Source organism: Ptychodera flava, chromosome 20, assembly GCF_041260155.1.
Source record: "Ptychodera flava strain L36383 chromosome 20, AS_Pfla_20210202, whole genome shotgun sequence".
NCBI classification, from domain to species: Eukaryota; Metazoa; Hemichordata; class Enteropneusta; family Ptychoderidae; genus Ptychodera; species Ptychodera flava.
Window position 1 is genome coordinate 13,737,510 of NC_091947.1, and position 27,532 is coordinate 13,765,041.

At 36.9% G+C, this 27,532-nt stretch overlaps 1 protein-coding gene across 5 annotated transcripts in view; it reads right to left on the reverse strand.

Moving 5' to 3' along the window:
* Positions 1-1,204: 1,204 nt before the first annotated feature.
* The window catches only part of LOC139120095 (high-affinity choline transporter 1-like), a 65,683-nt gene continuing 39,355 nt past the window's right edge, over positions 1,205-27,532 (reverse strand). For all 5 annotated transcript variants that reach the window (XM_070684180.1, XM_070684178.1, XM_070684182.1 and 2 more), the window contains exons 4-10: positions 14,389-14,502; positions 13,237-13,392; positions 12,587-12,735; positions 11,788-11,919; positions 10,806-10,959; positions 9,433-9,641; positions 1,205-7,623 (exon numbers count right to left, since the gene is read on the reverse strand). In XM_070684180.1, the coding sequence (XP_070540281.1) occupies positions 6,922-7,623; positions 9,433-9,641; positions 10,806-10,959; positions 11,788-11,919; positions 12,587-12,735; positions 13,237-13,392; positions 14,389-14,502 (1,616 nt within the window). In that variant the 3' untranslated portion in view covers positions 1,205-6,921. The remainder of the gene's footprint in view (positions 7,624-9,432; positions 9,642-10,805; positions 10,960-11,787; positions 11,920-12,586; positions 12,736-13,236; positions 13,393-14,388; positions 14,503-27,532) is intronic.

Below are 27,532 nucleotides of genomic sequence, written 5' to 3' on the forward strand. Positions count from 1 at the left end.
TTGTTTGTGAAAAAAAAATTGGGAAAAAGAATTATTTTGTTAAGGTATATCACAGAAATTGCATCGGTCATAATGTATATATGAATGTAAAGAGAGTCTGCAATCATAATCTCAAGGGACCATATTCTCACATTCTCAAATCGAAAGATCACCTTCTTGTTCTGCCTGGTTTTGGTCTTTCATAAGCCACCATAGAGTTACTTCATCATTTGTTGTGTTTGTTTGAGTCGATATTTTTGACCTTGCCTGTTTGATGTTATCCCAGGGCATGCAGAACGTATTGCTGATAATCTGTAATGTTACTCTTGAAAAACAGTGATTCTTATCCTGACCAGCAATGATTGTGGGATTTGAACAATAATTAAAATGACTTTACCAAAAGTGAAATTATTGAAAATACATCAAAAGTTAATTATGATGGAGCTTTAAGGATCTCATGGCCGTCACACTATTACCGTTTCATTCTCTTTTAATTTTCATTGACAAAGGTCTTGTATTTACTTTGACAGTTATTGGTTTATCACTTTTATTTGCCGTCCTCTACAGCAACAAAGGGTCAACAGGTGTCTCATCCGCGAAAAAATATCACAAAGCTGCGAATTAAATGATAGACTTTCTCACATTGTTCGTTCGTATGATACGAGAAAGTTAAAACACAATTCAAATTATTTATCAAATTAGATGAAACAATCGTCACAAATGATAGTATATCTGATGTCATGATCTTTGAAAAGGAGAATGTGTCAAGTAATTTCAGTGTTTTGGAATATCCAGACTGAACACAGGATTTGCTCTATGGTAAGATGCGATCCTCAAAATTGGCACTGTGACTGTCTGTAGGCTTTGTACAGGCTGCATGTATCTGGATTGGGATTCAGTATTTCACATCACTGTGATTCCCTGAACAAATTTTAGTATTTTGAAATATCTAAAATAAACACAGAATTCCTCCTACCATGAATTTATGTTGGCTCAGAGAATAAGGGGCGGACCATTTGATATTTTGGGGGGGATCCTGGAAGATTGATGAGGTGGCATTATTTTTTTACACTCTCCCACATTATTTTTGTCAAACCTTCTCTGGCAGATATTTTTTCACTGACATTTTCTGGGAATCTTTGTTTTTTTGAAAATCTTCCAGACCCCCCCCCCATGTCAAATGGCCAGGCCCTAATAATAATGATCACATATGCTGCATTTCCTCTCAGTTTAATACCACTGATCTTTATTGCTACGTATTCTACTTTAGCCATTCTTATTGCTCTTTAAAAGAAGTACAAATCACATTGTGCTAAAACATACAAATAAATCTCACCTCCTTGTATAGTGTCATAAATGTCAAAACTTAAAGAATAAGTTAAACATGTTTCACGCCCATGAGGATACAGCAAGTTGCAGGGTTTATATATATAGAGCAACAAAATTCAAATAACTGCTCAATGTAGGAATTCAGATTCTGGCCATTTCATTTACACTTTTGACAAGGTTCTGCATTGAGGCAAATATCTTGTTTACAAAGCCATTTACAATTTTGCATTTCTAATCAGAATCTATGAAAGTTACCATAATTTATATTCGTTAGTAATTTTACACACAACCAAAGTGACGAATGTTCCGCTGCCTACAAGCTACCGATAATTTCATAACGCTACTTGCAAAACATTAATAACTTAAGTTGTCTTCCCAGTCTCCCAGAAATGAGACATATCACGAAATAAGACAACCAGCCTCCCTTGCCATAGGCAGCAAAGCGCTGTTCCACGTTGTGTCTCGTTGCAGTAATCTGTGCAGCTAAAGTGCGCCCTCTACAGCTCAGGATTGATTTTTTGTGACCATACATTCATGAGTTTCCTTCAGACTTTTTTAAAAATTTTGCTTTTAGTTTTCCACTCAGTGACCGTAGTAAATGACTCACCTCTCAAAATGTTGAAGAAATGATAAAATAATGAATAATTAATATCAAACTATAAAAAAATATAGTGACAAAAATCAAAATCGTTCAATGACAAAAATTGCGATCATATAATGGGTGTATAAATCATCAATAAAAAATACAAACTGAAATTTACATGTCTTTTAAAAGTTTAAAAAATACAATACTGATAAAATATTTTAAAATTATTCCCTGTTCAAACTGGACAATGAAAGAAATTTGACATTTCATGTATTTGAAACAAAATTGGGGCTGTCTGACCATGGTCCGTCGTCAAACTTAGTGGACAGATCGTGATGTGACCAAGCCATGACTTAATGCATTAATTAAATACATTTTCGTTGACATTTTCGAATAAACTGAGCTGTAACTCGTTAATTTTTGGCTACATATGCAACCATGATGGCCGCTACTTTCAGCCTATCAAAGTGGCACACTAATTTGAAAATAATTTGTCAGTAACTTTACAGTTCGGTCACATAGCCACAAATCTAACAGACACTAGACCACACAGTCAGCATATCAGATTCACACATATTTAACTTTTGCGACATCCACGAAGTATGAGTTGAGCAGTTACTATGGTAATTACAAGTTGTCCAACTCTATTTAAAAACTGCAAAATCTGTAAAATAGACATTACGCCTGAGGAAAATCATATTTTTTTTTCCTTTATGAAAAGTTCTGTGGCTACAAAACTTGACTCCTCAGAATTGATACAATATCAAATCTTTAACATTTTGGTTGGTTTGAAGAATGATCCTCATGTTTGAAATGACAAAACATAAAAGCACTATTCTACAAGAGTTGGCAAAGGGTTGCTTGTGCTCTTTCTGAAAATTTGCTCATCTTCACATGCAATTTTGTTCTTGAAATACTGCTTTTTGATTTTTATTGTACGATGATCATGCATGGCAAAATGTTGTTGTCTGAACAAATTTGCTGAGTGTTTGTCGCAATATCGTCCACTGGGCACTGGGGGTTTCCCATCAGCTATTACATAAGCCTCCTTAAGTGTGTATTCTTTGATTTGGCTAAAATTGATACAATGTTTCAAAAGGGATTCATTTGCATATGACCATTATATTCCTTATTCCTTTGGCTGTGATAAGTCTTTGAAATTTGAGAAATTAAGATTTCTTTTTCTGTTAAAGGGACAATGCGCCTCAGGGAGAGATATTCAGACTCTGAAACTATTACAATACTTTTTGGTCTCCCACTTGTGGGGCTCAAGGGGTTATCTGAAATTTTGTATCGGATAATTTTTATGGAAATTTACATGAAATTTTTCGCCACAAAATTAACCAAGGGATGGCAAACATTTTAAATTTCAAGTCTCGAGAAATATTGGGTAATTTGTTTCTCAAGTATCAAATTTTGCATGATGACCCCTGATTTCATTTTCTTAGTTGAAAAGAGATGATTTTGAAGTTTCTTTGCGGGAAATCTCAGCAAAAGTTTAACTCTTTCAATTTTGAGAGGCACACTACCTTAAGACTGTAAAGTTTTGCCATTACTATGTCATTTGAAAGAGTCAGGGCAACACGTTGCATCATGGGTATTTGCCAATGCTCTTACCACTTGAAATAAACATCAACGAATACTGCTGGTTTGCACACAAGCATAAATATACACATTTCCCACTGTAATTTTTGTCCTTACAAGAGAGAAAATTATAAGCTTACTGTTTTGCCAGCAATCAGGGGCGGATGTTGAGCAAACTTATGCCAAGCGCTGGGCACTGTGATAGCTACTAGCATGTAAAGTCCCAAACTTACACAAACAGAATATATAACACCTTTATACTGAAAAATTCTTGATTCTTTTAACATTTGACACCAGAAATAATTCCAAAAATCTGTACAATAATGTAATTATTATTTCAGCTTTCCGGAAAAAATACTCTTTTGTTTACTGTAAACATTTAAGTACACGTTAAGATGGAACCACTGATTTACAAAATTATATACTTTTCTCGTTACTGGCTTGCCAGATTGGTTGTATACGAATGTTGTCATGGTGACAGTGAAATGAACAGCTCAATGAAGATGTCTTCCGCCATTTTAACCAAACACTCACGATAAATTTACAACTACTGTGTTTAAATTTTGTGTGAACACAGAAAAGACACTGCTCTTGAAAAGTACAGCCTTAGAAATGTACCATATCATTCATAATGAGAAGATATCTTCAGTGAGCTCTTACACACACATACATACATACATATAGGCAGTTCTTGATTTATAAATATATTTATAGATATAGATATATACATGTAAGCATATATATCTTGTTGATTTCTGGAATATTGTGACTTCTAAAGAAATGTACATCTCTCTGTCTTTTTTCTTTATAAGATCAATTTCAGTTTACTTGTAGCATTTAATGGGGTTTACTTATTGCTTTCATATTTTGATGAAAGCCTGTCTGTTTTTCACAGATTGCAATTGGAAGTTGACGTTTGATCCTGTAAAACTGTAATGGCAATAAAGTTATCCCCTAATATGCCTGGATCTCATGAACTCTTGCAAAACAAATTCAGTAATAATAAATATTTGGTTCAGTACGAGACAGGCACACAACCCTAACAAACAACCTTCAGGATAAAAAACAACCGACTGCAAGCGAGTTGATAGATCTCCACTCATTGTCAAAAACAACAATGGCTAAATTTTCTAATGAAGTCTGTTTCACTTTATCTTTTCATTCATGTCTCTAGATTTCACTCTCTGGTTTTCAATTGTGGCCCATTCCATTTAATACAGGAGGTGGGGTGACTCCTTCAAAGCTGAGTCTCAGATAGTATTATACCCTCTAACAGCACATGATCAAATTATGACATGACCCCTCTTACAAAATTTCACATCCCAAAAACATAATAAAGAGTTCCACTGACAATAACTGACCAACCTGAAGACCTAAACTGATAAATACAATCAGATACATCTGTTTGTAAATTACAACCAACCAGGCGATGGAAATCACCACATTTTACCCACAATTCCATTTTATATACTAGTAGTTGCACACATTTGAATAAAGCATAACTAAGCAAACAGGATACTAAATAATTTCCCAAACCCCAAACAACAAAGCACCAGCTTACTAAGTGAAAGACCTTGACAAATTTATTGACTCTAGAACATCGTCATCAATATGTATACATTAAATAATACTATTTTTCGTTTTGTAGATAAACATCTTCACTTTGTTTGTGCTGTAGCATCCGCAATTTATGCCCCAGAAATGTATTCTCTTCAAGGGCTGTATCTTTTTTATTCTTGTTTGTAAAACTTTCATATTTGTAATAACTATTTGCAAATTTATTCTGATGATTGGGATAAAATCAACAAGCTAACTTCAGCGTTACTCCTCCTAATAAAGCTATGTTGTGAAGACGCACGGCGGACTGCTAATTTCTTGAAGATGTAAACTCGCAAAAATTCTGATGGGGTAAGGCGAAGTGTTAAGCTTCAGTGTATGGAAGGGAATTGACGATACAGTCATGATGTGATCTATATATATTCATTACGATGATGAGACCAACAACGTATGAACATTATTTCTTCAATTCTTTAAAAGCCTTTAAAAAAATCATAGACCCCGGAACAAGACAAACCATGAGATCTGAGGTGTATGTTGTCTTGAAAATTGAAAGACAGAAGACACAAAACGTGTATGGTAATTATTGCACGGTTTCTTTAAATTACCCGTCCAACAAGTTTTGGCCAGCTATCATTGGTCGTCTCAGACAATACAGTCACATTTCTCTTCATGAGTTTTATATTACAGAATAAATGACACACTTCAACTCATCTCACTGAGATCTACATGCGTCCTGGTCATCAACAAATGACAGCTTTATAAACGCTCATGGCATAGGGTGTTTGCCAGATCTCATTTCTAACAGTCAACTCAAGACAAGTTTTATCAGAAAAACAAAAGACATCTCCTGGAGGAAGGGAGTATTTGGAAAACATCATACAAATTCCTTGCATGTCCTTGTCTGACGAAACATACAATTTGTCCAAACAATGTGGACATGAAGTGACATGGCCTTGAACTAGACACTGGAATGTATGTTCATGTCACCGATAACGATAACTGTGGTCAATACTGGTAGCCATTATTATATTGTAATAACATGATTCATCCCAAGGATAATTTTGCTTCCCTGATGGTTTAAATATACAACTACGATACAATCAGTAAGTCTTTTTACGGCATACAGAAATGGATAAAATACCGACTACATTTATATTTCGAAAGGGCATGTCACCGTGGTGATGTCTTTGGGTTTTGAAATTCAGAAACATGACGCAAGACTAAATAGGTATCTTAGCTGAAGTGCACAATCACAGGGTCAATATTGCTTGCGTATTGCTTTAGTTAACTACATGTATTGCTGCGATATTATTATTGGTATGCTAGAGGGTACTTTGTCACACTTTTACAGCCATTTTGGTGTATTTATTGTTGAATGGCAATAAACTCAATTCAGAACTATATTGGTATCATGCACAGACACTGCGTAGGACAGTCATGGAAATAACAACTGGACATGTCAGCGTGTAACTTTGACAGGTTGCCTGATTGAGCCAAATATTACCTTCCCTGGTAATCATGTCTTGTATACTGTAGTATCCCATGTATACTTCACATCTGACCTTTGACCTTAACACACTGAAAATTGGAAACTACCTATGTGTTAATCAGGACAATAATGGTAACATTTCACCTGCCTTACTTGCATTTAAAAATTCACTAGCCCCCAAGGAGACTGGTGGTCATTTGATTTTCTACTCTGGCCATACATGTATACCCTTACAAAGGTTTATACAGCATAAAAGAACATGAACTTGACAGTACCCAAATGCAGATTACAAAATAACCCTCGGGATGACTCTGTCACACGAAAAAACATTTTGTACATATTTTAGGCAATAAATACAGGAACAAAAAACTTATCAGGTTGGGGAATGGTGGTTTCAGTTTCCTATGCTTGTCTGTTCCGTGATGGGTGAATCCGGCGTATCCGGTGAACTTGGTGTCGGAGTTTCTTCCTTCAGAGGTTCTTTTGAACTACTTGAGCTCGGTGGTGGCAGAGACAATCCCGTAATCTCACTCCGTGCTGACCCATAATCCACAGAAAACGGATTGATAGGCTCCGTCATCCCAATGCTGTCTTGTTTCGCTAGTTTCTGCAAGGCAACGTCGCCCTCTATGTCCTGGTATTTCTCCCTGGGTCTTTCAGGGATATTGACAATGGCTTTGAAAAAGTCGTACTTTTTCGGAATGTGATTGTTCTCAAAGAGCCATTTCAGGGAATAGGATACAAGGACAATGGTCAAGAAGGAAATGCACATGGAAAACGTACGGAATGGGAAAAGCTGGCCATTCACGGGATCATACAACGGGTAATATATAAAAGGATCGAGCTTGAGCAGACTTTCCCCGCCTCCAAGACGCAATATCAAACCGATGATGTAACCGAGCAGGGAGCCGTACAAATTGCATCCTGGGAAATAGACCACACAAAATAGTTGTGGGAAGAGGATCACGTAGACCAAGTCAGAACACAGATACCACAGGCCATAAATCGTCTCGATGGTGATTGCCAACAGCATAGCGAATGCCGTGATGACGAAGATTGAAATGCGCATGACCCACAAAATCTCTCTTTCTGATGCCTGAAATGGAAAAAAATACCGCAATTATACGGTGTCGCTCAAATTTGATCAGAATTGGTATATACCAGTATGGGTTACCAATGATCAACAATAAATGTTGTTTCTATCTGTTCAGTGGAGGAAAATTCTATGTTCATGTTATGGCAATGATTTCTGCACAGTACAACCAGAAAAACAACAAGAAATATTTAAACCAGAAAAACAAGAATGACAAAAGTAATTAAAGGCGGAGCCTCCCTTTAAAAGGGCGCCAACCTATGGCGGCGTTCACTGTGTAAGTTGACACCAAACAGGCAACATGAGGGCACACGCTCCAGAAAATGCCACTTTTTAGTTTTTTCGGAACGTAAAAACGCTGACAGACTGCCAAGCGGTCAGCACGAAGCTGCTGCCAATCGAACCCTGTGGTTATATTCAAATTCTAACGTGACTGGAAGACGTTTTTTAAGGAAATTCGAGTGTGGTGCTGGGGAATAAATGACCGTTGGCAATTTGAACCGACCGTCAATCAAACGGTTATATAAGCTCTATTTGCAGGATTAGCAAAAGGTGACAAAAGATTGAAATCAGTTTGTGTAATTAATGTAATAGAAATCAAACATCGTACTGGCTATGTGTTTGACTGGGAGGAGAACTCCACTAATGCGAGAACCTGGGATTGAAAAGTGCGGCTTTATGGTCTAACTTTAGGTACTGGAGGTCAACTTTAGCAACATGCATAGCAGAAACAAGCCCCTCTTAGTTTAGTATAAACGGTCTTCCCCCATCTACTGTCTATGGTTGCAGCTGGTCTGTTAATATGTAACAGTTCATAAACAATGACAGGAAATGAGTCAAGATCAGTGGAGTTTGCCTGTTTCTCACTGGCATGTCTCCTGCACATTTGCAGGATTTCACTTTTTCTTACCTCATTTGCACATTTTTGACACTGATGTGTTCATTTGAACAAATAATTCACATCTCAACCCCTGCATCTACCTGTACACCAAATACTGAGATGGTAGCTTTGGCAGTATGGGAGCCTTTGTGTGTGACGGACATACATCCGCACATACCCACAAATATACAGACATACAGACATGCAAATCAGATGCAAATGAACTGATTCAGCTTATACGATAACCTCACATTGGTACACCAAATGTGAGATAAAAAAAGAACATAATGATCAGCAATCAACAGTTTTAAAATGGTAAAAAGTATGTCAGCTTTCACTGGTTTGCTATGAAAGTCGAATGGCAAATTCATCAATTTGAGTAATACTAGATGGTTCCAAGTCTTGGCAAATTGATAAGCATGGCAGCCTCATGAACGCTCTCGCCAAGCTTCTACGTCACTCAACCTACTAAACATTAACACCCGATGCATTTGAACTCATATTTCATTGGAAGGTAGTGGGAACTAAGATGTATGTAATAACAGAATTTCATTACTTGAGCATTGGAATCAAAATCCATGTTGACTCCTCTCCAGGGATTATAGAGGATTTCAATTTGGAGCCACAACTGTGTGTGTGAGACAGCTTTAGCTTCAGTGAACATCTATCTTTCTGCTGTAATTGCTACTAAACAGTTACATTGTAGATCAAGTGTGCAATCAACTGTTCAGCTATTGGTTCAGAGAGAGTTGATCCATGCTGGTTTACTTTAACTTATCAATGAGATTTTGAATTTGAGATGTGTAGTGATACCCACACTAATTGTTTACATTGTACATACAAGGTATATGTCTCATTCACAGAGGTGTGGCAACAGACTGACACCCACCGTACTTGACACGACACAAGACACAAAAATCAGACGCCCCTACCGCTTGTCTGAAGACTAGCTTGTAGACGTTCCTTGCAAACATGGAACTGGCCGACAGAATCGATGAATCCGCAGAAGACATCACGGCTGCGGACACAGCGCCGAGACCAAAGAACGACACCGCTGTTGGCGTTAGATACTGTAGAACCAATGGCAGAATCAACTCCGTGGCATCAGCCGGGTCTTTTGTGTAAGCTGTCTGATTCCAATCTGGAGATATGAAATAGGAGTTAAAGGAGGAATGGGTAAACTATATTTGTTACACTCTGTGGTGAATGTGTCCGCAAAGTTGGTAAAATGCTCCATAGCTTTTGTATGATACTGACTCCGTTCAATAGCTGTTCAAGGGCCAGCAGCTAAAACTTTCATGATTTGTTCACAAAATTTGCTTTGTATGTCAACTGCAAGTTTTTGTTCTACTCCCTAAAGAATGTTGAGACACCCACTATTCAGCTTGTCAACACAGCACCTAGCCTACACATTTAGAATGTGCTGTTATTGCATACATTTGAATTCTAGTTTGGACCAGAATTCACTGTGTCAACAATAACGCTGCAGTTTACACATGTACAGGCAGAGTTGACAATGAGATGAATAAATTAATATGTATCTCCACATGCTTTACAAGAAACTGTGGTTAATATTAAAAACAAAAACGGTAAGCAAAAATCAGCATAAGCTACAGCTATTTGGCTCTTTAAATTCCTGATGGCTGGTACAGGCATTGTGATAGTACAGAGTAGACTCACAAGGTTACTGTGATACAGCTGATAAAACTGCTGAAACGTAGGATATTAACCTTTCACCTCTAACCTTTCACCTCTTTCATCCTAATGTTGTTTATTTACAAGTTGGAACTCTGTTTGGGGAACTGAGTACAGAACGATTTTACTCTTTCAGGGAAAGCTTAAAAGCCTGGAAATGGTGTTTTCTTGCTCTTATTCACGGACTAATCAGGTTAAAAGTTTGGCAGTTCTGCTAAATAACAACACTACAACCAATGATAGCGACAATGAAATCATCATCACCAAACATATCATCAATGCCATCATGATCTCAAACTGACAACACATAGAATGATGATTGGCTATCTGACAGGTGAAAAATGGCGAGCATCCAGTCGAATATTCTTACTTAGTGTTATTAACCAAGTAGGCTGAAGCACGTTTGCACAATGTGTGATCAGATGCCATAGACAATGGTACAAAAAAGCAGAAAAGTGAGGTAAATGAGCTGTCGCAATTGGTCAGTGAAACAATTTTTTTTTCTGTGAGATCGAGAATTGTATTGGCTTACCACTCAGGCTCTGAGATTTTGTTTATTTGTACACATGTCTGATTCAATGACACCCAATGAATTTACTGTGACACTTACCGGTTGAGGCACCAATGGCTCCAATCAGGACAGCCGGTATGGCCATAATTATGCATCCAGCCGCAGCAATAAACGACAAGGCCTGAGCTCGCCAGGCACTGGAGGAGGACAAGACACGCTGGAAGTAGACTTGCCACGGAATACCACCAAATGTCTACCGGAATACAAACATTTACAATTAAATTAAGGTTTCAATATCCTGATTTGCACGTAGCAAAGTACAGTGTTTGAAGAATCACTAAATATAGGTAAAATAATAATGATAATAATAAAGTACCATACCCAGTGATTCTTGAAAAAGACAATCTCTACTATTAAAGGTGCATACCTACTAGGAAGTATCTAAGTCTTATTGGTACGGAGATTGTACATCTCATAGAGTCAAAGCCGGAGAAATAGGAGTGACACACCGAACATCACAAATACCATCAAAATACTAGGTTCAACAACTTCTGACCACATTATAATTCTTTTAGAATAGTATGCGCCTCGTAAATGAAAGACTTACTTTTGCTTAAACTTTCCTCAAGTTAACTTTCAACCAATATCTTTCACAATCAAGATTACAAATTGGGGATCACCGTGCAAATTATGGAACTAGAAATACAAATCACCAAATATTAACAGACATTTGAAAATCAAAATGGCTGCCATCCCAGTGTTATCTCTAGGGGCAAAATAAAATTTCCATTTTCACAAACTAAGCCAGTGAAAACTTTATTCACTCCATAAGCTTCAAAATGAGCCCAAACATGTTGAAGGCGAAAAGAATATTGTAAAAGTTTGAGAGTCAGAATATCTGTCTCTGAGGCGAATACTACTTCAATATTAAAATCCTGAAAAATAAAAGGAGAGTAGCACAGAATGAGCAGAACTCTCTTACGAACTACCAGATATATCTAATCAAAGCTCCAGCACCATACATTTGGCCACAAATATTTTTTTTACTGTCTTCTCACACTCTGTAGGTTTTAACACTTACGAGTAAAAGTGCATAGTCGATCCATACGCCGGCAAAGAGTGGATCCCACTTGCCCACCCATCCTTCCGGTACTCCGGTCACTGTGATAGGCGTCACTGCCTCATTCATGAATGCAAAGGGAATACAGATCCACTGTACAAGAGAAAGCAAAGATGTACAATTTTAATCCAACGCAACAATAAGCTAATTTCATCTGTACGGCATTTGCTTCACTGGCTTCTAGTCCAGTAGAGACTTGACCACAAAATTCTGCCACTGACTCACAAAAACCCTCAATGGCCAAGCTCAAGTCTACATTCAAGATTTAAAGCCCTACAAAACCTGGTGTATTGCGGCCCGAATTGAAAAATCAGTTATGCGTATTTCAGTATAGACTCAAAACACATGGAGGAAGAGGTTTCTCATCTGTGGCTCCAAGACTGTGGAATTCCTAACTACATGTGTGTGACATTTGACAAGCATCCACTGTGAACAGCTCCAAGCATAAATAGAGACCACTTTGTTCACTACATGTAAGCCTTATAATGTACACTGACTAAACCATGCCTCTGAGAATAACATGGGTTATTGCTTTTTAGCACGTTATAAATATTTTTTGATTGATTGATTAATTGTATCCTGGTTATTATGCTCTGATCACCACTTATCCCCATTTATTAAATTTACACTGATTTGAAATCACATATCATGGAAATTAATCCTCTTTCTCCCAAGTGGTTTTTATTTCTATGGTTTGTCTATGGAGCCTGGTAGAATGAGGATTAACATTTGAAAGGATGCAAAACTTCAGAAAACTTACCAGTCCTACAAATATACAAATTAGTTGAACGACATCAGTGTAGGCTACCGAATACAGGCCACCGAGTACTGTGTAAAACATTGCTATACAAGCAGATACAATGATAGAAATCTTGATGTCAAGATCTAAAATAACACTCAGTGTTGCACCTAATGCAGGAAAAAAGAAAGAAAAAGAGAGAATTACCATAGGTGGCGCTCTCATCTTTGAAAACTACAAACTTTTTTTATCCATTGATTACGCACAGAATACATACATGTATGTCTATATTAATGACTGTGTTAACAGAGCTGGCTCCTCATGACGTCACAGCCGCATCATTAAAATGCCAAAATAAATATTTGCCCAAGAATAAATATTTGCTAGCATCAATGTTATGATTTGTAAAGAAAGTCACAGGTGATGGAATCGGACCACCAGAGGCAGTGTCGAACACGGGTGCAAAACGACAACATTTGTAGATACGATGCTATTCTGAGCAACTAACAAATCTGTGAAAATTTCAGGGAACCGTGTTTTAAAGCAGACAAATGATATTGTTCAAAATTTACAAATGATGTCAGGCATATTCAAATATTCTAAAGATGAAATCTGTCTGGCGATACATTTATCTTTCACCGCTCAAAATACAGTCAATCATCATTGCTTACCTAGAGCCGAGAGAATTGCGGCTGACCAGAATACTTCTCCCAACAACGCAGGAATGAAGAGAAGCCCTCCCATGCGCTCTCCATACTTCAACTGGAAGGGATCTAACATGGTGACATATCCCTGGGATCGCATCTGCTTGGCAAATAATATACCCCCTGCCATCAAAAAAACACACGATATGCAAATTGATATACAGTTGTGACAAATCTTGACGCTGGGATTTCAGAATGTGCAATACATTTATTGTGAACATGACCATGAGTCTGTTGCATGCAACTGTCTCATTTTTAACCTATCGTGTTTGTCCACATGCTGGGCTAAAAGCATAATGATTTTCTTCTGCTGTTCAAAACATGGCAGTTGTGGCTAAATCCACATTTTTTCTCTATGAGACTTGGGCTCTTGCTCAAATTTCTTAGAGAATTGACTTCTACAAAATAAGTCAGGTGAAAGGGACATTAGGTATAACTTTTGATGATTGTTTTTCTCTGCTGTTTTTGTTTTTAATGTCAAAACAGTTTTTCGTTCTACTCCCCAAAGTATTTTGAAGAAACACATTATTCAACAAGTCAATGCAGCCTGTACATGAACAGACAACATTGTTATTGCTGACAGTTGAATTCTGGTCTTGACTAGAATTCAATTGTAAATAATAACAGTGCATTTTACACAAATAGACGCCATGTTGACAATAAATAGAGGGTGTTTCAACATGCTTCGGGGAGTAGAACAAGAACTTGACATTGAAATGAAATGAGAGATAGTGAAATAATCATAAAAAGTTGCAGCTACAGTCCATAAAAAAATTAAAGTCCATGATCTTCTCTGTGTTGATAACGATTACAGATACAGCAAACGTAACGTACCAAGAAAACAAAACTTCATTAAAATAAAACCTTTTTTTGATATTTACATACACACAGAAATTTTCAAATTGAGTAAAATGTGTAAAAATCATTAAAATACAAAACATATCGAGATTCTGTTGTTAGGTATACTCGCTCTTCATCAAAGTATCATTTTGATTTTTTCTCTTGTTTTGGAGAGATCCGCTTTGCATAGATAACTTCAAGCTATAGTGACTATTGCCTCTAAAAACAGACGCAGCTGAACTAAAACATCTGAGGGTGACAGAGTTTCATATATCTTACCTAAAACCAAACTCAAAGCATAACCCCATGGCGCCTGTGCCCATAGCAACCCATAACCAGAAGTGTACACAGCTTCTGCTGTTCCATTTATGTAACCACCTCCCACCCAAGTAGCTGTAGCAGAAAAAGCGAGAGAAAAAAAGGACGTATTGGTTAGATATCAGTGAAAATAAAAGCTTGCAATACCTATTTGAAATTGCATGATATCTATGGACAACGATTAAAATATCCACACAAAAAGCCTTCCTGTTCCATAGCTATACAGCGTTTCAATTTCATGCGCATATTTACATAACAATCCGTACCGACAAGGGCATGACTGCTAACTTTTTTCCCTGGATCAATTATTTCCTTTACTTTTTGAACCTCGGATGAGCTGTGTGTACAGGACAGGAAACTGTTCAAACAAGATGTTCTATATGATACAGATTGTACAAAGGAAAGCCTCCGGGTATGTCGATAGAGATTGACAAATTCTGTATGAGTTAGTGCTTAAAACAGTCACATATCCAGGGATAGATTTGTTCAAGCAATTTGTTCACATGTCAACGAAAAAATTTGACTCAAACATCTATTACTGTTCTTTTCCCATTTGGGTTGTATGTTTTCATGGTTTTAAAGATATTTTGTCCACGATACACTGAAAAAAAAGTATGTGGTGAGTTTTTTGTAATAAATATAAATGCTGGCCAAAATCGATGATAAAATGGAGACAGACAAATTGAGACAAATCATATCTTATTGCCATTCCTAGATGCAAGAAATAAGTCACTAAATATTTAATTTAGTCATGACTGGCTGTACACTCGACACATTCTGTACATCTAGAAATGCACACAAAATGCCCACATGTACAACATATATCATCATCCGATACTGATCAGAATTTTGACAACAAAATGGAAACATAAATTCATAATTTCCCAACAGAATTATTTTTTAGCATTGAACACACTTTTGAAGAAATAATGCGTATCGGCACCAAGTAAAGACCCACTCATAAAAGACTTTTTTTTGTATTCAATCCAACGCAATGGACATGTTTCCTATCATGCCGGCACAGGAAACACGCAATTCAAGTTTGTATTTATAGAATAGGAAATTAATCAAACAAAATGGTACAGGTAATGTTCGTGTAAGATCACAGACGGATATGAACAGGATGTGATAAAAGAAATGGAATATTTAGTAAAAAGTGATTTCAAAAAATCTGGTATCCTATAGATTCAAGCCTTGGAGAATGACAACTGGTGGGCTGACAGGTGAGAGATGGCCAAGCTACGTCTTGACACACATTTCTAAGGCAGTATTTGCATTTCAAAGTCACCTCACATGGAGCTGACTGATTGCACTCCATCATCTATTAGCCTTAAAAGAATTTTTCCTTAGAAGCAAAGTGGCATGTGAATGCTGTATTTGGCGTTTCTGACGCTTGATTCCGTTTGAATCGGGGGTGAAATGGGCCACTTGCTCTGATGTCAAAATAGAAATTCATCAGAAAGGCTGCGCTAACACGATTGGCTGTTGACACAGTCGACTGAGATAGAAATGTTCATGGAATTCTGCAGAAATCTGAAAGAGTGTCAGTGAGTCTCTCACCGTCACATCTCCATAAAATGCCTATAGCAAAGCCAAGCAAACCATTTCTGATAGCTTTAAAAGGCAATTGTGATCATGTTTACTCTGCAAAGAGACTTCAAAACTGCAGGAAAAAAATGTCAGAGCCTGCCTATGTATTTCTTGCATTGAATATGCTTCCAACAGTCAGATGAATTTAAACTTTCCATCAGCAAGTGCAATGAAACCTGTCTACTGAAGATACACTATAGGTGGCACGTCAAGTGTCCATCTTGAACAGAAATCCTGATTGAACAGGTTAAAATCACGCTGTTGACATACAGTCTGATTAAAAAGTGAATGTGATGGCACAAAAGCTGTACACAAAGGTCAAAACTGCTTTTTTTCAAAGTCTTCTTGTTGTTTCTTTACCATTTTACTGACCCAGAAACATTTATTTTAAAGCTACATTATTTTTTGTTCTATTGACATCAGCGGACAAAATATTTTGAAACTGAATTATGTCAAGTTTTAGTTCCGTTGACACTGGCAGGTAAAATATTTTGAAACGGAATTTTTTTTTTTTTTTTCCAGCATTTGGCTCATACTCTCTCTCTACACATCCAAAATTACTTCAACACAAAACATAATACCTATTTCTATTTCTGCAACAAATTCACGCCAACTTGCACTACAATCGTTTAAAAAAAATAACCCAGATACCGGATGGCCTCTCTGGAAGTCAATTTGTTCAAAGGCAGTTTACGGTCGCCTGCAAATAAATTAGAGTATTGCACTGCACTAGTACATTTAATTTTATCTTCCTAAACCCTGGATAAAAATCCAATTTAACAGACAGGTTGCAGTGTGGTTGCATCTTATATTGCGCCAATTAATGGCTCACATTCTTCTAAAACCCAACACCCAAATAAAAAAAAATTGTCATTCCATTAAAACTTTAAGAATGTGACAAAATACACAAGAAATTCAAAATTTCTAAGAATATAAAAATTTGTCAATTTTTTTTTTTTAATCAACAACAAAGCTAAAGCTTGATAGAAGTTTAGAAGAGATAATGATTGTGCTTTAAAATGTCCAGACACAGAGTATATGTAAGCTACTCTCGAGGGACAGACTCCTTTGAAACTTAGTTGACTGTTGCAAAGATTAGCCGAAAAGGTCAACGGTTGATCGGAGACGATCAGTTCCGGATAGCTGACTTCTTGAGCTTATCTCAAAGCATCTTGACGTAATTCAATAATAAATGGTGAAAATTCAACGGTGACGTGGCATTTGAGATTGGGATGTCGGTGGCGTAATAAAGTTGTCATATGGAATAAATCAGAAAGACTAGGAAAGATTAACTCAGACAGACGTACTATGCTATAAATTTTAATGGGCTATCACAGGTGAAATAAGTTTGATGAAGGCGATACCGCTATCATCTTTCATCAAATTTATTCAATGAAGCAGCAAATTGGTTGAAGACTGTCAGGAAACTACGAGTGAAATTTCATTTTTTTTTTTTCAGAAAATTTTGAATGATATGTTTGAAGTCTTGGGTTCGATCCCGGTCTAATCCTTTTTCCTCCAAAGGGAATACAGGTGACAGTTACCAGATTGCATTTTGTCAAAAATCTGTCCATTTTTCAATTGAAAAAATTTCCTAAACTCTTTCCATTGTATTTAGAGAGTGTTCAGTTCTGTAGTCATCGACAGTCCAAATATCAATCTTTGTATTTTATAGGATCAGTAACTCTTATTTATTTATGATTTTTTCACTATTTTTGTTTTTAATGTCAACCATTGTTTTTTGTTCTTCTCCCTAAAACACATTGAAACTCCAACTATTCAACTTGTAAACATAGCATAGATATGCGTAAAATGTTATTTTATTGTTTACATTTGAATTCCAGTCAAGACCAGAATTCCTTTGTCAATCATAATAATGCAGTTTACACGTGTACAGGTTGAGTTGACAAGCTGAATACTGTGTATATCAACATGCATTTGGGGAGTGGGACAAGGAACGAAAATAGCTAAAAACATCATCAAAATTTAGAGTTACTAGCCTTTAAAATATGAAAAGTACATACTTCCTAAATTGGCAGTTTTGAACTCAAATATTCACAAATTTTGTGATTATTTATTTCTGAGATTTAAAATTATTCAATACATTTTTGAAGGAGTTACATTTTTTTGTGAGGAGCTCATAAACTCAAAATTGTTTTATATTTCCCTCTGCTTTAAGAAGTTAGTTGACACATGTCTCCTACACTCAACTGTGTAAGTCGCACCTTGAGAAAATCTCTAATGGACGCCTCCTTGTAAGTGGAATCTATAACTCTTGATCATGTCACCATGGTTACAATATCTAAAAGTTCTGGTGCTTAAGGGCAAAATTTGGCTAATAGGCCACGTTTCCGAGTCCAGGAATTTACGTTTCAGACACAGTAAATTTGTTTCCGCTGATGTCATTGCTCAAAAATAAAGTACTGTATACAAGTCAAATAATGTTACTTGATGGTTCTGTCGACGTTCCCATTCTCAACCTTCATGCAGTTGCAAAATGCATAAACCTAGACTTCTTTGTTGCTACTGTACTCATACACAAGGAATAATATGCAGGCATATAAAATTACAGAATTGTTTTTCATCTTAAATTTACAAAAATGATGCAAAAACGTCATTTCCGACTGTCTCTCAACTTTGATTTTCAGCTCACAAGATCCAAATGACCGACATAAAACTAACAAAATAAGCATGTCTACATTAAGTTGTAATTCTGACACTGGGCAAAATGATAACAGTAAGTTCACTATGCCATAACATGATAAGACATTATTACACAACTTCTGGAATCTGAAAACTACTACAAACACACAAACATAAACCCATACTGTTACAACGAATCATTGATCAAAGTGGCCAAATTATTGATTATCACGGGAGATGCACTCTATTAGACCCGAGAGTGATTTTCTTGAAAATTTAATCATCCGTGACAAGGAGATCACTCGTGTAGATGTTACACAGCGGAAATATGCCAATCAGAGACCTGTCGAAACAACAGTCTCTGGTAAGTGCTCTCAAGTGTGACTTAAAGACGTACATAGGAAATAACAAGAGACTTTATCTCAATAATGTGGAAAACTCATGTACCATTTAACCCATGGGTTGATTTATTCATGGACAGTCATAAGGTCATAATTTTGACTTAACTCACAGGATTTGCCATTTGTTTTTTTATTTTTTTTAATTTAATTTACGTCTGAAGGACACACACATTGCTAATCAAATAAATTGAGAATAAAACTCATAACTGTAAACCACACAACAGTAGATATGGTAGAGGCAGGTTCACACCGGACAATTTGTGTAGGGCTTGAGATGATGGTTTTCAGTGGATTGAAACACTAAAAGTGAACAAGCTGCATCAAAACAGAGTCTGGTAAGTTTAGCCCCGATGGTACATGTACCGAGGGGCGTTTATGTCTGAGGTAATTTTTTTGAGTCTGGCAATAATAAAGTGTGTCGACATCTCACATCAGACCATGTCCCAGTCAGGGGGAAGCCTCACTGTTGAAATTCTATGCAAATAACAGAGGTCAGAGGTCACAGGCACTGTTAATTGCCTCACCCCTGGGCCGTGGGCCAGTGTGGACACAGATCACATTTATTCCTCACAGTGGATTATTTCAGCCCTGCGTGTGTGTGAATGAAGTCACATACCAGATGAAACAATCTATCAAACAATGTGTCCATGGCTGCTTCTACTTCACTTTACAATATCAAGAAACAAGCCAATTAATTGAGCAATTTATTCGGTGATCATAATATCTTGTGAAACACAAAGACAGAAAACTGTCCACTTAGTTTTATTTGATCAGTTTATATATTTGCAGACATCGCTAAAAGTTAAAAAAAACACAAGTCTAGAGAAACCATGAACACCCATTCCCTTCAGTGATGAAGATTTCCATTTTCAGTCGCGACTGTAATTCGAAATTAGTCGATGAATCAGCGCATGGATTTCCCCTGAACCTGTCAAAATTATCACACGTTTTTCAGCTGCCACTGAGCTGTGCTTTATTTTACAAGTGAGACATTCACATATCAATAAAGGAAGTAGTCTAGGCAAATCTTCCAACACACTACAAGTATGAATTATTCTAAAAATCTGATAAGAATTATATTGCACCTGATAATGTCTGATATAGTCAGTTTTCGAAATAACGCCTGTCCGGCAGTCCGAGACTGGCTATTTTTCCACCGGACTGGTAAAATAAAAAAGTTACCAGTCCGTCGGACAGGTTGAATTCAGCACGGGGTCGACAATTAACTTTGGGCGATCATACTTCATAGACCGCGATGTGACACTGGCCATCCTGGATAGCGCCGCCAACGGTATCTTTTGGCCCCTCCTCAGTTCCTGTATTGCAAATAAGAAACAAGCCGATTGGACAGAATGACGCATGACCTTGAAAATCAACCAACCAAAGTAGATTTTGCACGAGTTTCAAAGTACTGTGTCAATCTACAATATATTAACACGGAATGGCGCGGTGGTGAGTTTTGAGGAATTATGCTCCGCAATTATCTTGGCCAATACCAACTTTCCCGGCTAAACGGAAGAACATCGGAGGAAACCTTACGGACAAACAGGGAGTATGATGCCACGAAACGTAAGAGAACAATTGTTCAGCCATGGAAAATTGAATTTAAAGATTGGTTAGTCACCGAGGATAGTGCCCGCGAGCAGAAGTTATAAGGCAGAACTGTGTACGCGCCCATTGCCAAAAAAAAACCCCATCATGCTGACAAGTACAATGGTTCATTCATGAGGCTCTACAAATCTCAGACACGAGGCTCTGAAAACACATAAAACTTCAGAGGACCTCGATGCAAAACAATGCTGCTCCAGGTGACTCGGTAGCCGAAAGGACACTGCAATCGATGAACACTGCAACATTTGATAAGCTGTCTAAACTATTCAGAAAAACTCATGCTGTAGTAAAGAAATCCGGACTGATCAGTGACTTTAGATGGCAGTGCACACTTGACAAACAGAAGGGTGTTGATATTGGTCACATATCATAACGATAAAAGTGCCCAACAGTTTCTCGTAGCCATATCAGAGGTAGAACGAGCTAAAATTGAGCTACAATTCCATCACTGGAACCAGCATGCAAAGAGAAGGCCAAGTTTCATTGAAATGAGTCACAGTAGCACTAGGGATCCAGAACAGGTGATTGATGGACTTCATGATGCAGCAGCTGTTTTACCTGAACATGAAGATGCCAATGATGAATCTGGAGATGCTTACTGCCCGGACTATGACTCTGACTTCTACAGATTATGGCACTGGTGACCTGTCTGATGTTTAGCATGCAAAGCAAGCAAAACTGTACATTGTGTACCTGTTTTCTCCCAGACTCATGACTTTAAATATATGATTGTATTCTGCTATACATGGAAACTGACAGCACGCATAGTGAATACAAAGTACTCAAGTATTGTGCAGTATATGTACCTTGCAATTTATGTTTGTTTACAAATAGAGGTTATTTAAAGAGAAAGATGATTCCATCCCATCTTCGTTTGTTCACAAACAAGGTAATAGCCTATTACAGTATAGGTAACTCTTAGTTGTATTTGATTACGTTTAATTGCAAGGCATAATATCAGGACTGGCAAGTTTTTGGCAGGACAGGCAACTTTTTGAAGTTACCAGTCCTGTTGACTGGTTGATATTTTCTACGAATTTCGAACACTGATATAGTGCGTTTGTATAATCTATTTTAGCCAGACATTTTGGACGTGACAACAATAACACAATTTCACATTAGTTGAAGATATTCAATTAAATATTAAAAGTTGAGTATGAAAATGTTACGCAAAGAATCATAATGTTTCGTTATTTTCTGTAGTCTACAGTTTATTATCATCACTTTGGTTTTGATTATTAATTGAAAAATAAATGTTTTTGATATTCAAATATATTTTAAGTAATTCTTCATGAAACATTTTAATCTACTCAAAGGACAAATTGAATTCAATGACAAAGATTTCAAGATGTTGGGGTGTTAGGAATAAAATTGAAATCATGTACCGGTACACCTGAAGAATAGGGACTGCAGTTTATTGGTACAAGCATGTAGACCTGGTCAAATAAACAGAAACCATGTTTGTACATGTAGAGTCTAACCATGCACACACACAGAACATACACACTGCATAAAAACTGGCAAAAAATATGTGAATATTCACATGTCCATTCTAGAGCATATAGTGTATTGTTTATTGGGCCTCTGTATTATAATCCCAAAGAAGTTCAGAAGTTGAAAATCGATGTATAGATATAACAACTTCATGTACACCCGTTCCTGTCAAGAACTTAGTCACATACAGGGTGTACATCATGAACACGTCTTAAGGTAGTATGCGCCTTGAAAGTTAAAAAAAGATTTAAACTTTTGATCTAACTTTTCTAAATGAAACTTTCAACCATTTTCTTACCAAATCAACAATAAAAATCAGAGGTCACCATGCAAAGTTTAGAACTACACTGTAGTGAAACAAATTATCCAACATTTTCCGAAATTTGAAATTCAAAATGGCTGCCATTCCTGTGTTATCTCTATGGGGTAAAAATTGAATATTGGATTTTCGAAAAACTAAGACGGTGAAAGTTTTTCTGTCTCAGAGAGCTTTAAAATGAGACCCCACAAGTGGTAAGTCAGAAAAGAATTGTAAAAATTTGAGAGTCCGACTATCTGTACCCGGGGTGCGTTCTACCTTAAAAGAAGGAGACAAATGCCAGCAAACTACGCCTTCCTCACAACTGCAGTGTACACACAGAAATCATCAGTAACTCTCAACCCAAGAGAGCCATTCATCGATACTTGAAGGCATGGTTTAAAAGAAAGTACCTGTTTGCCGATCACTTATATTCACTCAAACATCTTAATGACACAAGTGTACTTCAGTATCAATTTCCTAGTATTATTAAATATCCATTAATTATTGAGATGGGGGCTTTCTGAAACAGGAAGGTATTCATAATTGAAAACCTCATTCCGATTTTATGATCCAAACAGGGCAAGGAATGACTGATGGGAATTTCCGACGAACCACAAACTGGAAAGCCTTTTCCATGGCCTCTTGAACTTTTTATCTACTTTGTAGGAATTAAGATTTACTTGGTTAGCCGAATTGTATAATAGGATGCTCGTTCTGAGGAAACGGGTATTCTTTGACTCAAAAATTTGTAATGAATGCAGTTGGGAATCAATTCTCTTGTCAATACACCAAAATCATGGAATTATTCAGAATGCAGGGCCCGGTTATACAGAGAACTAGTATGTAGGAAAAGGGGTCACAGGTATTGTGAGGAGTACGTGGACTACCCTTGTTTGTGGAGCAATCTTTTCACATGTTAATAACAATTATATTATAGCTTTGTCAATACTACTAGTGAATTATTGCTGATAATGGATCTGATTATCCAATATTGTGGCCAAGATGTTTTATACATCTACAAAAACACTTGTAGTGCCAAAACTATAAAATAATAGCAATAATGTGCTCAAGTTAGCTTTGCACTCCATATAAATGTACTCAGTTTCACCTCCTACACTATGTTGTGCAAAGTTTGCTTTTGTTCTTTATGTACATTTTTGATTTTTAGTTCATTATAAAAGAATACATTTTCACAACACAAAAATATGTAAATTATTATTATGTAAATTAGTCACATGCGACTTCAGTTATGCTGAACAAAGCGTATTGTGTAGTAGACACAGTAATAATGTACTGTAAAACATGCCTTGTTAGCTAGCATCCTTTTATTATAAGCAATATTTAAGTCTATCAATTTGTGAATTTCTCAATATCTACTATGGCTAAGATGTCTTTTTAGCATAATTAAAAAGCTGCTGATGGCAATGAAAATCTAACAAAAGGCTAGAAAAGCATGCAACTCAAATACACAGTATTTTGCATACATGTATATTCATACACCTGTAGTGGTAAGATCAGTGTAAGAACAAAATCCGCATATTACATGATCGGTGTGTCCTCTAAGCTGTATTGACACACCACTGGCACTGACTCAAGATAATCCCTTCTAAGGAAAATTTTACACTTTAAATGTGCTGTTACTGACCTAGCTGACTGAAGTAAATTTGAAGAAGTTCCACACTCAAATTATCAGATTTAATTCCCATGATGCACTAGCACCATCATGAGCAATATATGCAAATTACTGAGACTCAGTGGCTTACAACTGAGTGACAGCAAAGTGATCAAAATGGTAATTTATGATGAGATAAAAACACATTTATGAAAGCTGTAAAAGTTACTACATGTCCTCAACTTCAGGATCTTATATCAAGGCTAAAAAACATGTCAGATTCATTGAAAAGTTTCAAGAGAATTACTTCTCAGTGTTTCATAACAGACAAATACTTGCATTAAAAGTTGCAGGTATGACACACAAAATAACAAACCCTCAAACTCAAAACAAGTAACATAACATTTCAGCACACTGTTCATCTATGTCTAGTTCCTGATACACTGTACATATAATTCATGGCGTCACTGCAAAAGAAAAGGTCATATCTGCAAAAAATTTGTATTGGCAGGTGTGTAAGAATGTCCCAGTCATCCTATAAAATACTCATAAATATTCACTTAGAGAACGGTTTTGTGTTGTTTGAATTCTACTCCGTGTCTAACAAGTCAGTCTACCCCAACTTAAGGAGAATACTGAAAAAATATCAGGTATGACCTCTTTGCAATGACAGGACAATACATGCTTTTCCCGCTTCTAGTTCAGCAGTCTACTGATAAACTGGTATTACCAATATCCACACATAAAAATGAAAACAGCTTTGAAATTAGAAGGCATTGCTAAAATTTCAAAACAATCCATTGATATTTTTTATCAAATCATAAATAAGAATATTGACTACCTACGGATGATACATACCAGCATCTTTAATTTTAATTTCCGTATTATTTATTAGAATTAAAATTGAAGTTGGAGACAACATGGACACCCACTCCAAGAGAAATGAAGGAATTAAGCAAAAAACACCTAAAAAAATGTTTAACCAAGACAAGACAAGACTGTACATGTATGTCTAAATGTGAACATTTTGTGACGACTTTAATTGCAAGTCCTAAAAGTGAGATATTTTACTTGCTTTCAAAAATGACTCTACCTGTCCATCAGAAGTAAAGAAGTATTTTCATCACAATGCACCAGTGAACTGTATTGTATTTTCACCATTTTTCATCCCCAGACACACGGTTACATTTTTTCTGCTATAAGCTCTAAAATGGCAAGTTAAATCTACCATTTCATAAAAAGGAATTTGTCATCACTGCTTTCTGAACCATAAATGTACACTAATCATACTTAAAGTCTTTCATGTAAGGATTTTGTAGCATTCTAAGCCATTTCCTGACAGATCTTTAGATCAAACTAAAGTGAGAGTTCCCCAATATGAGCAATACTCGGATACCTTTCGTGTCTGCAAGTTTACATTTATCTACGGTTGAGAATCTTCAAAACAGTAGCCATGAAAAGAAAAGCTCACATCACTCTCGGGGATTCCTTAACTAGCCTTACAGTACACTGTAAAGACCATTTCCCGGGGAAAGCTCAACTGGAACGGATGTGGCTCCGGAAATTTGACTCTGGAGAATATTCCTTGGCAAGTGCACAAGCTGAACCCGTCACAACCTGATGCGAGTTTCATTTACTGGCAAAACTTAATTAACCTTCTATTTCCATGGCGATGGCGGCACGCACGCTCTAATGACACTTTGGCAGCCACAGCAAATTACCACTGAGAAGCGGTTGTCATGGGAACCACATGCTCCTCAAAAGTTGTATAGTTAACCCCCGTGACTTGTGAATTCAATTAGCCACAAATACAAATATTTCCCTAGCAAGAGGAAAGCTTTTTATTTTCCTGACTGAAACCTGAATACACTTACTGGTATAATTTCTGAAACATAAAATTCTATAGAAAAATGGAGAACATAGGTCCATTGCTGCTGAATAAAGCAAGGATGTGAGGCTAATCTTTCATGTCAGGGAATTTGTTCCTGAGGTTGCCTTTTTCAGTTCTATATAGTACATAGGTTTCTGAGAAGAGTAACAGACATTTGGAAGAAACCATCCTAGATTTTCATCTCCCAGAAAACTTGTAGAGCAAGCACATGGCCGTTGAGTTTCCTATAAGACGATATTTTCAACATCTTGATCAATACAATGTCATTTTAAATTAAAAACTTTTATTTCTGCGACTGGCATCAATCTGTATTATACTGGTTCATGGCTTATTCTGACTTTCCTATTTCAAAAGCATCCAACCTTGAACAACTGGACGAGTTTGTACAAAATTTTCGTCCTGAATTGTAGAGCTTGTTCACTGATGTAACAGCATTTTGTCAATAGTTGCTGAACATGGGAAATTTAAAACCGACTTCAATTGTTTTTGGTCAGCTAAAAACACAGCAAACTGATAATGAATAATTCAATTAGGATCCGTCAACCTCTTGTTGATAAAAGAAACAAGTGTACATTGATTTGTATTTAATAGCCCGCTAGGTGTGGTTTAAAATTTTTTGTGACATACAGTGATTTCTCTGCATGTTCATTGAAAGGGGCACTTTCTGCCCCATTCATCAAAATTAGAGGGCAGACTTGACATTTTAGGGGGCAGTCACTTTTGATGTTGATTTTGCCTTCCAAGGAAACGCTTCCCCGATATCATTACGATCGTCATCCAGTTTAGTTGCGCACAGACAAATAGAATCTCTCTATTTGTCTATGAGTTGCGTCGTCTATGTCGCATGCAGCACCGGTGCTAACATCGACATCATGATGTTTGGCAGCTTGTGATGTGCTCGGCTGCTCTCTATCATCTGTTGATTTGTCACCCACAAGTTTCCCTGACTCGAAATTTGACGTATTTGTTCCCTTGGACACGATTCGGTCAAAATTTTGGGGTTTAAATGCATAAAAATAGGCACTGATCCCCGTTTGCCAATCAAACGATTGTGTTGCATCGCGCTACGTGTGCATACACAATGCTAAAGCTGGAATTTCTCCAAATTCCATCATTGGTACACGCAGTTCGCTACACTATATGCTTGGGTCATCCTCATGCTTGCTGTGCTTTCAACGTGCGCGATTTCCGCGCAGTCAGTAACTTTTTCAGGGCAGACGATGGCTCGAAATGCGCAATTTGCGCAATCGCGCGGTCAAGAGAAAACTCTGGACATCATCACTGTTCCAGGTCTCCATGGAAACTTCAGAGTGGGGATCGGCCAGCTCAATATAATATACATTAGAATAAGTGGCTTTCAAAGTATGACGGGAGAGTGGAGTACTCCGTACGAGTGTTAGTCTTCAAAGACTGCCTGAGTAAATTCTAGACAGCTATAAAGTACTAATACAAAGTACAACACACATACTGAACAGGGTACTTGATAATTGTTGCTTGTGCAGCTATAACATCAGTTTGTTCTCTGAAATGTGCTTGAAATTCTACCACAGGACACTGCCTGT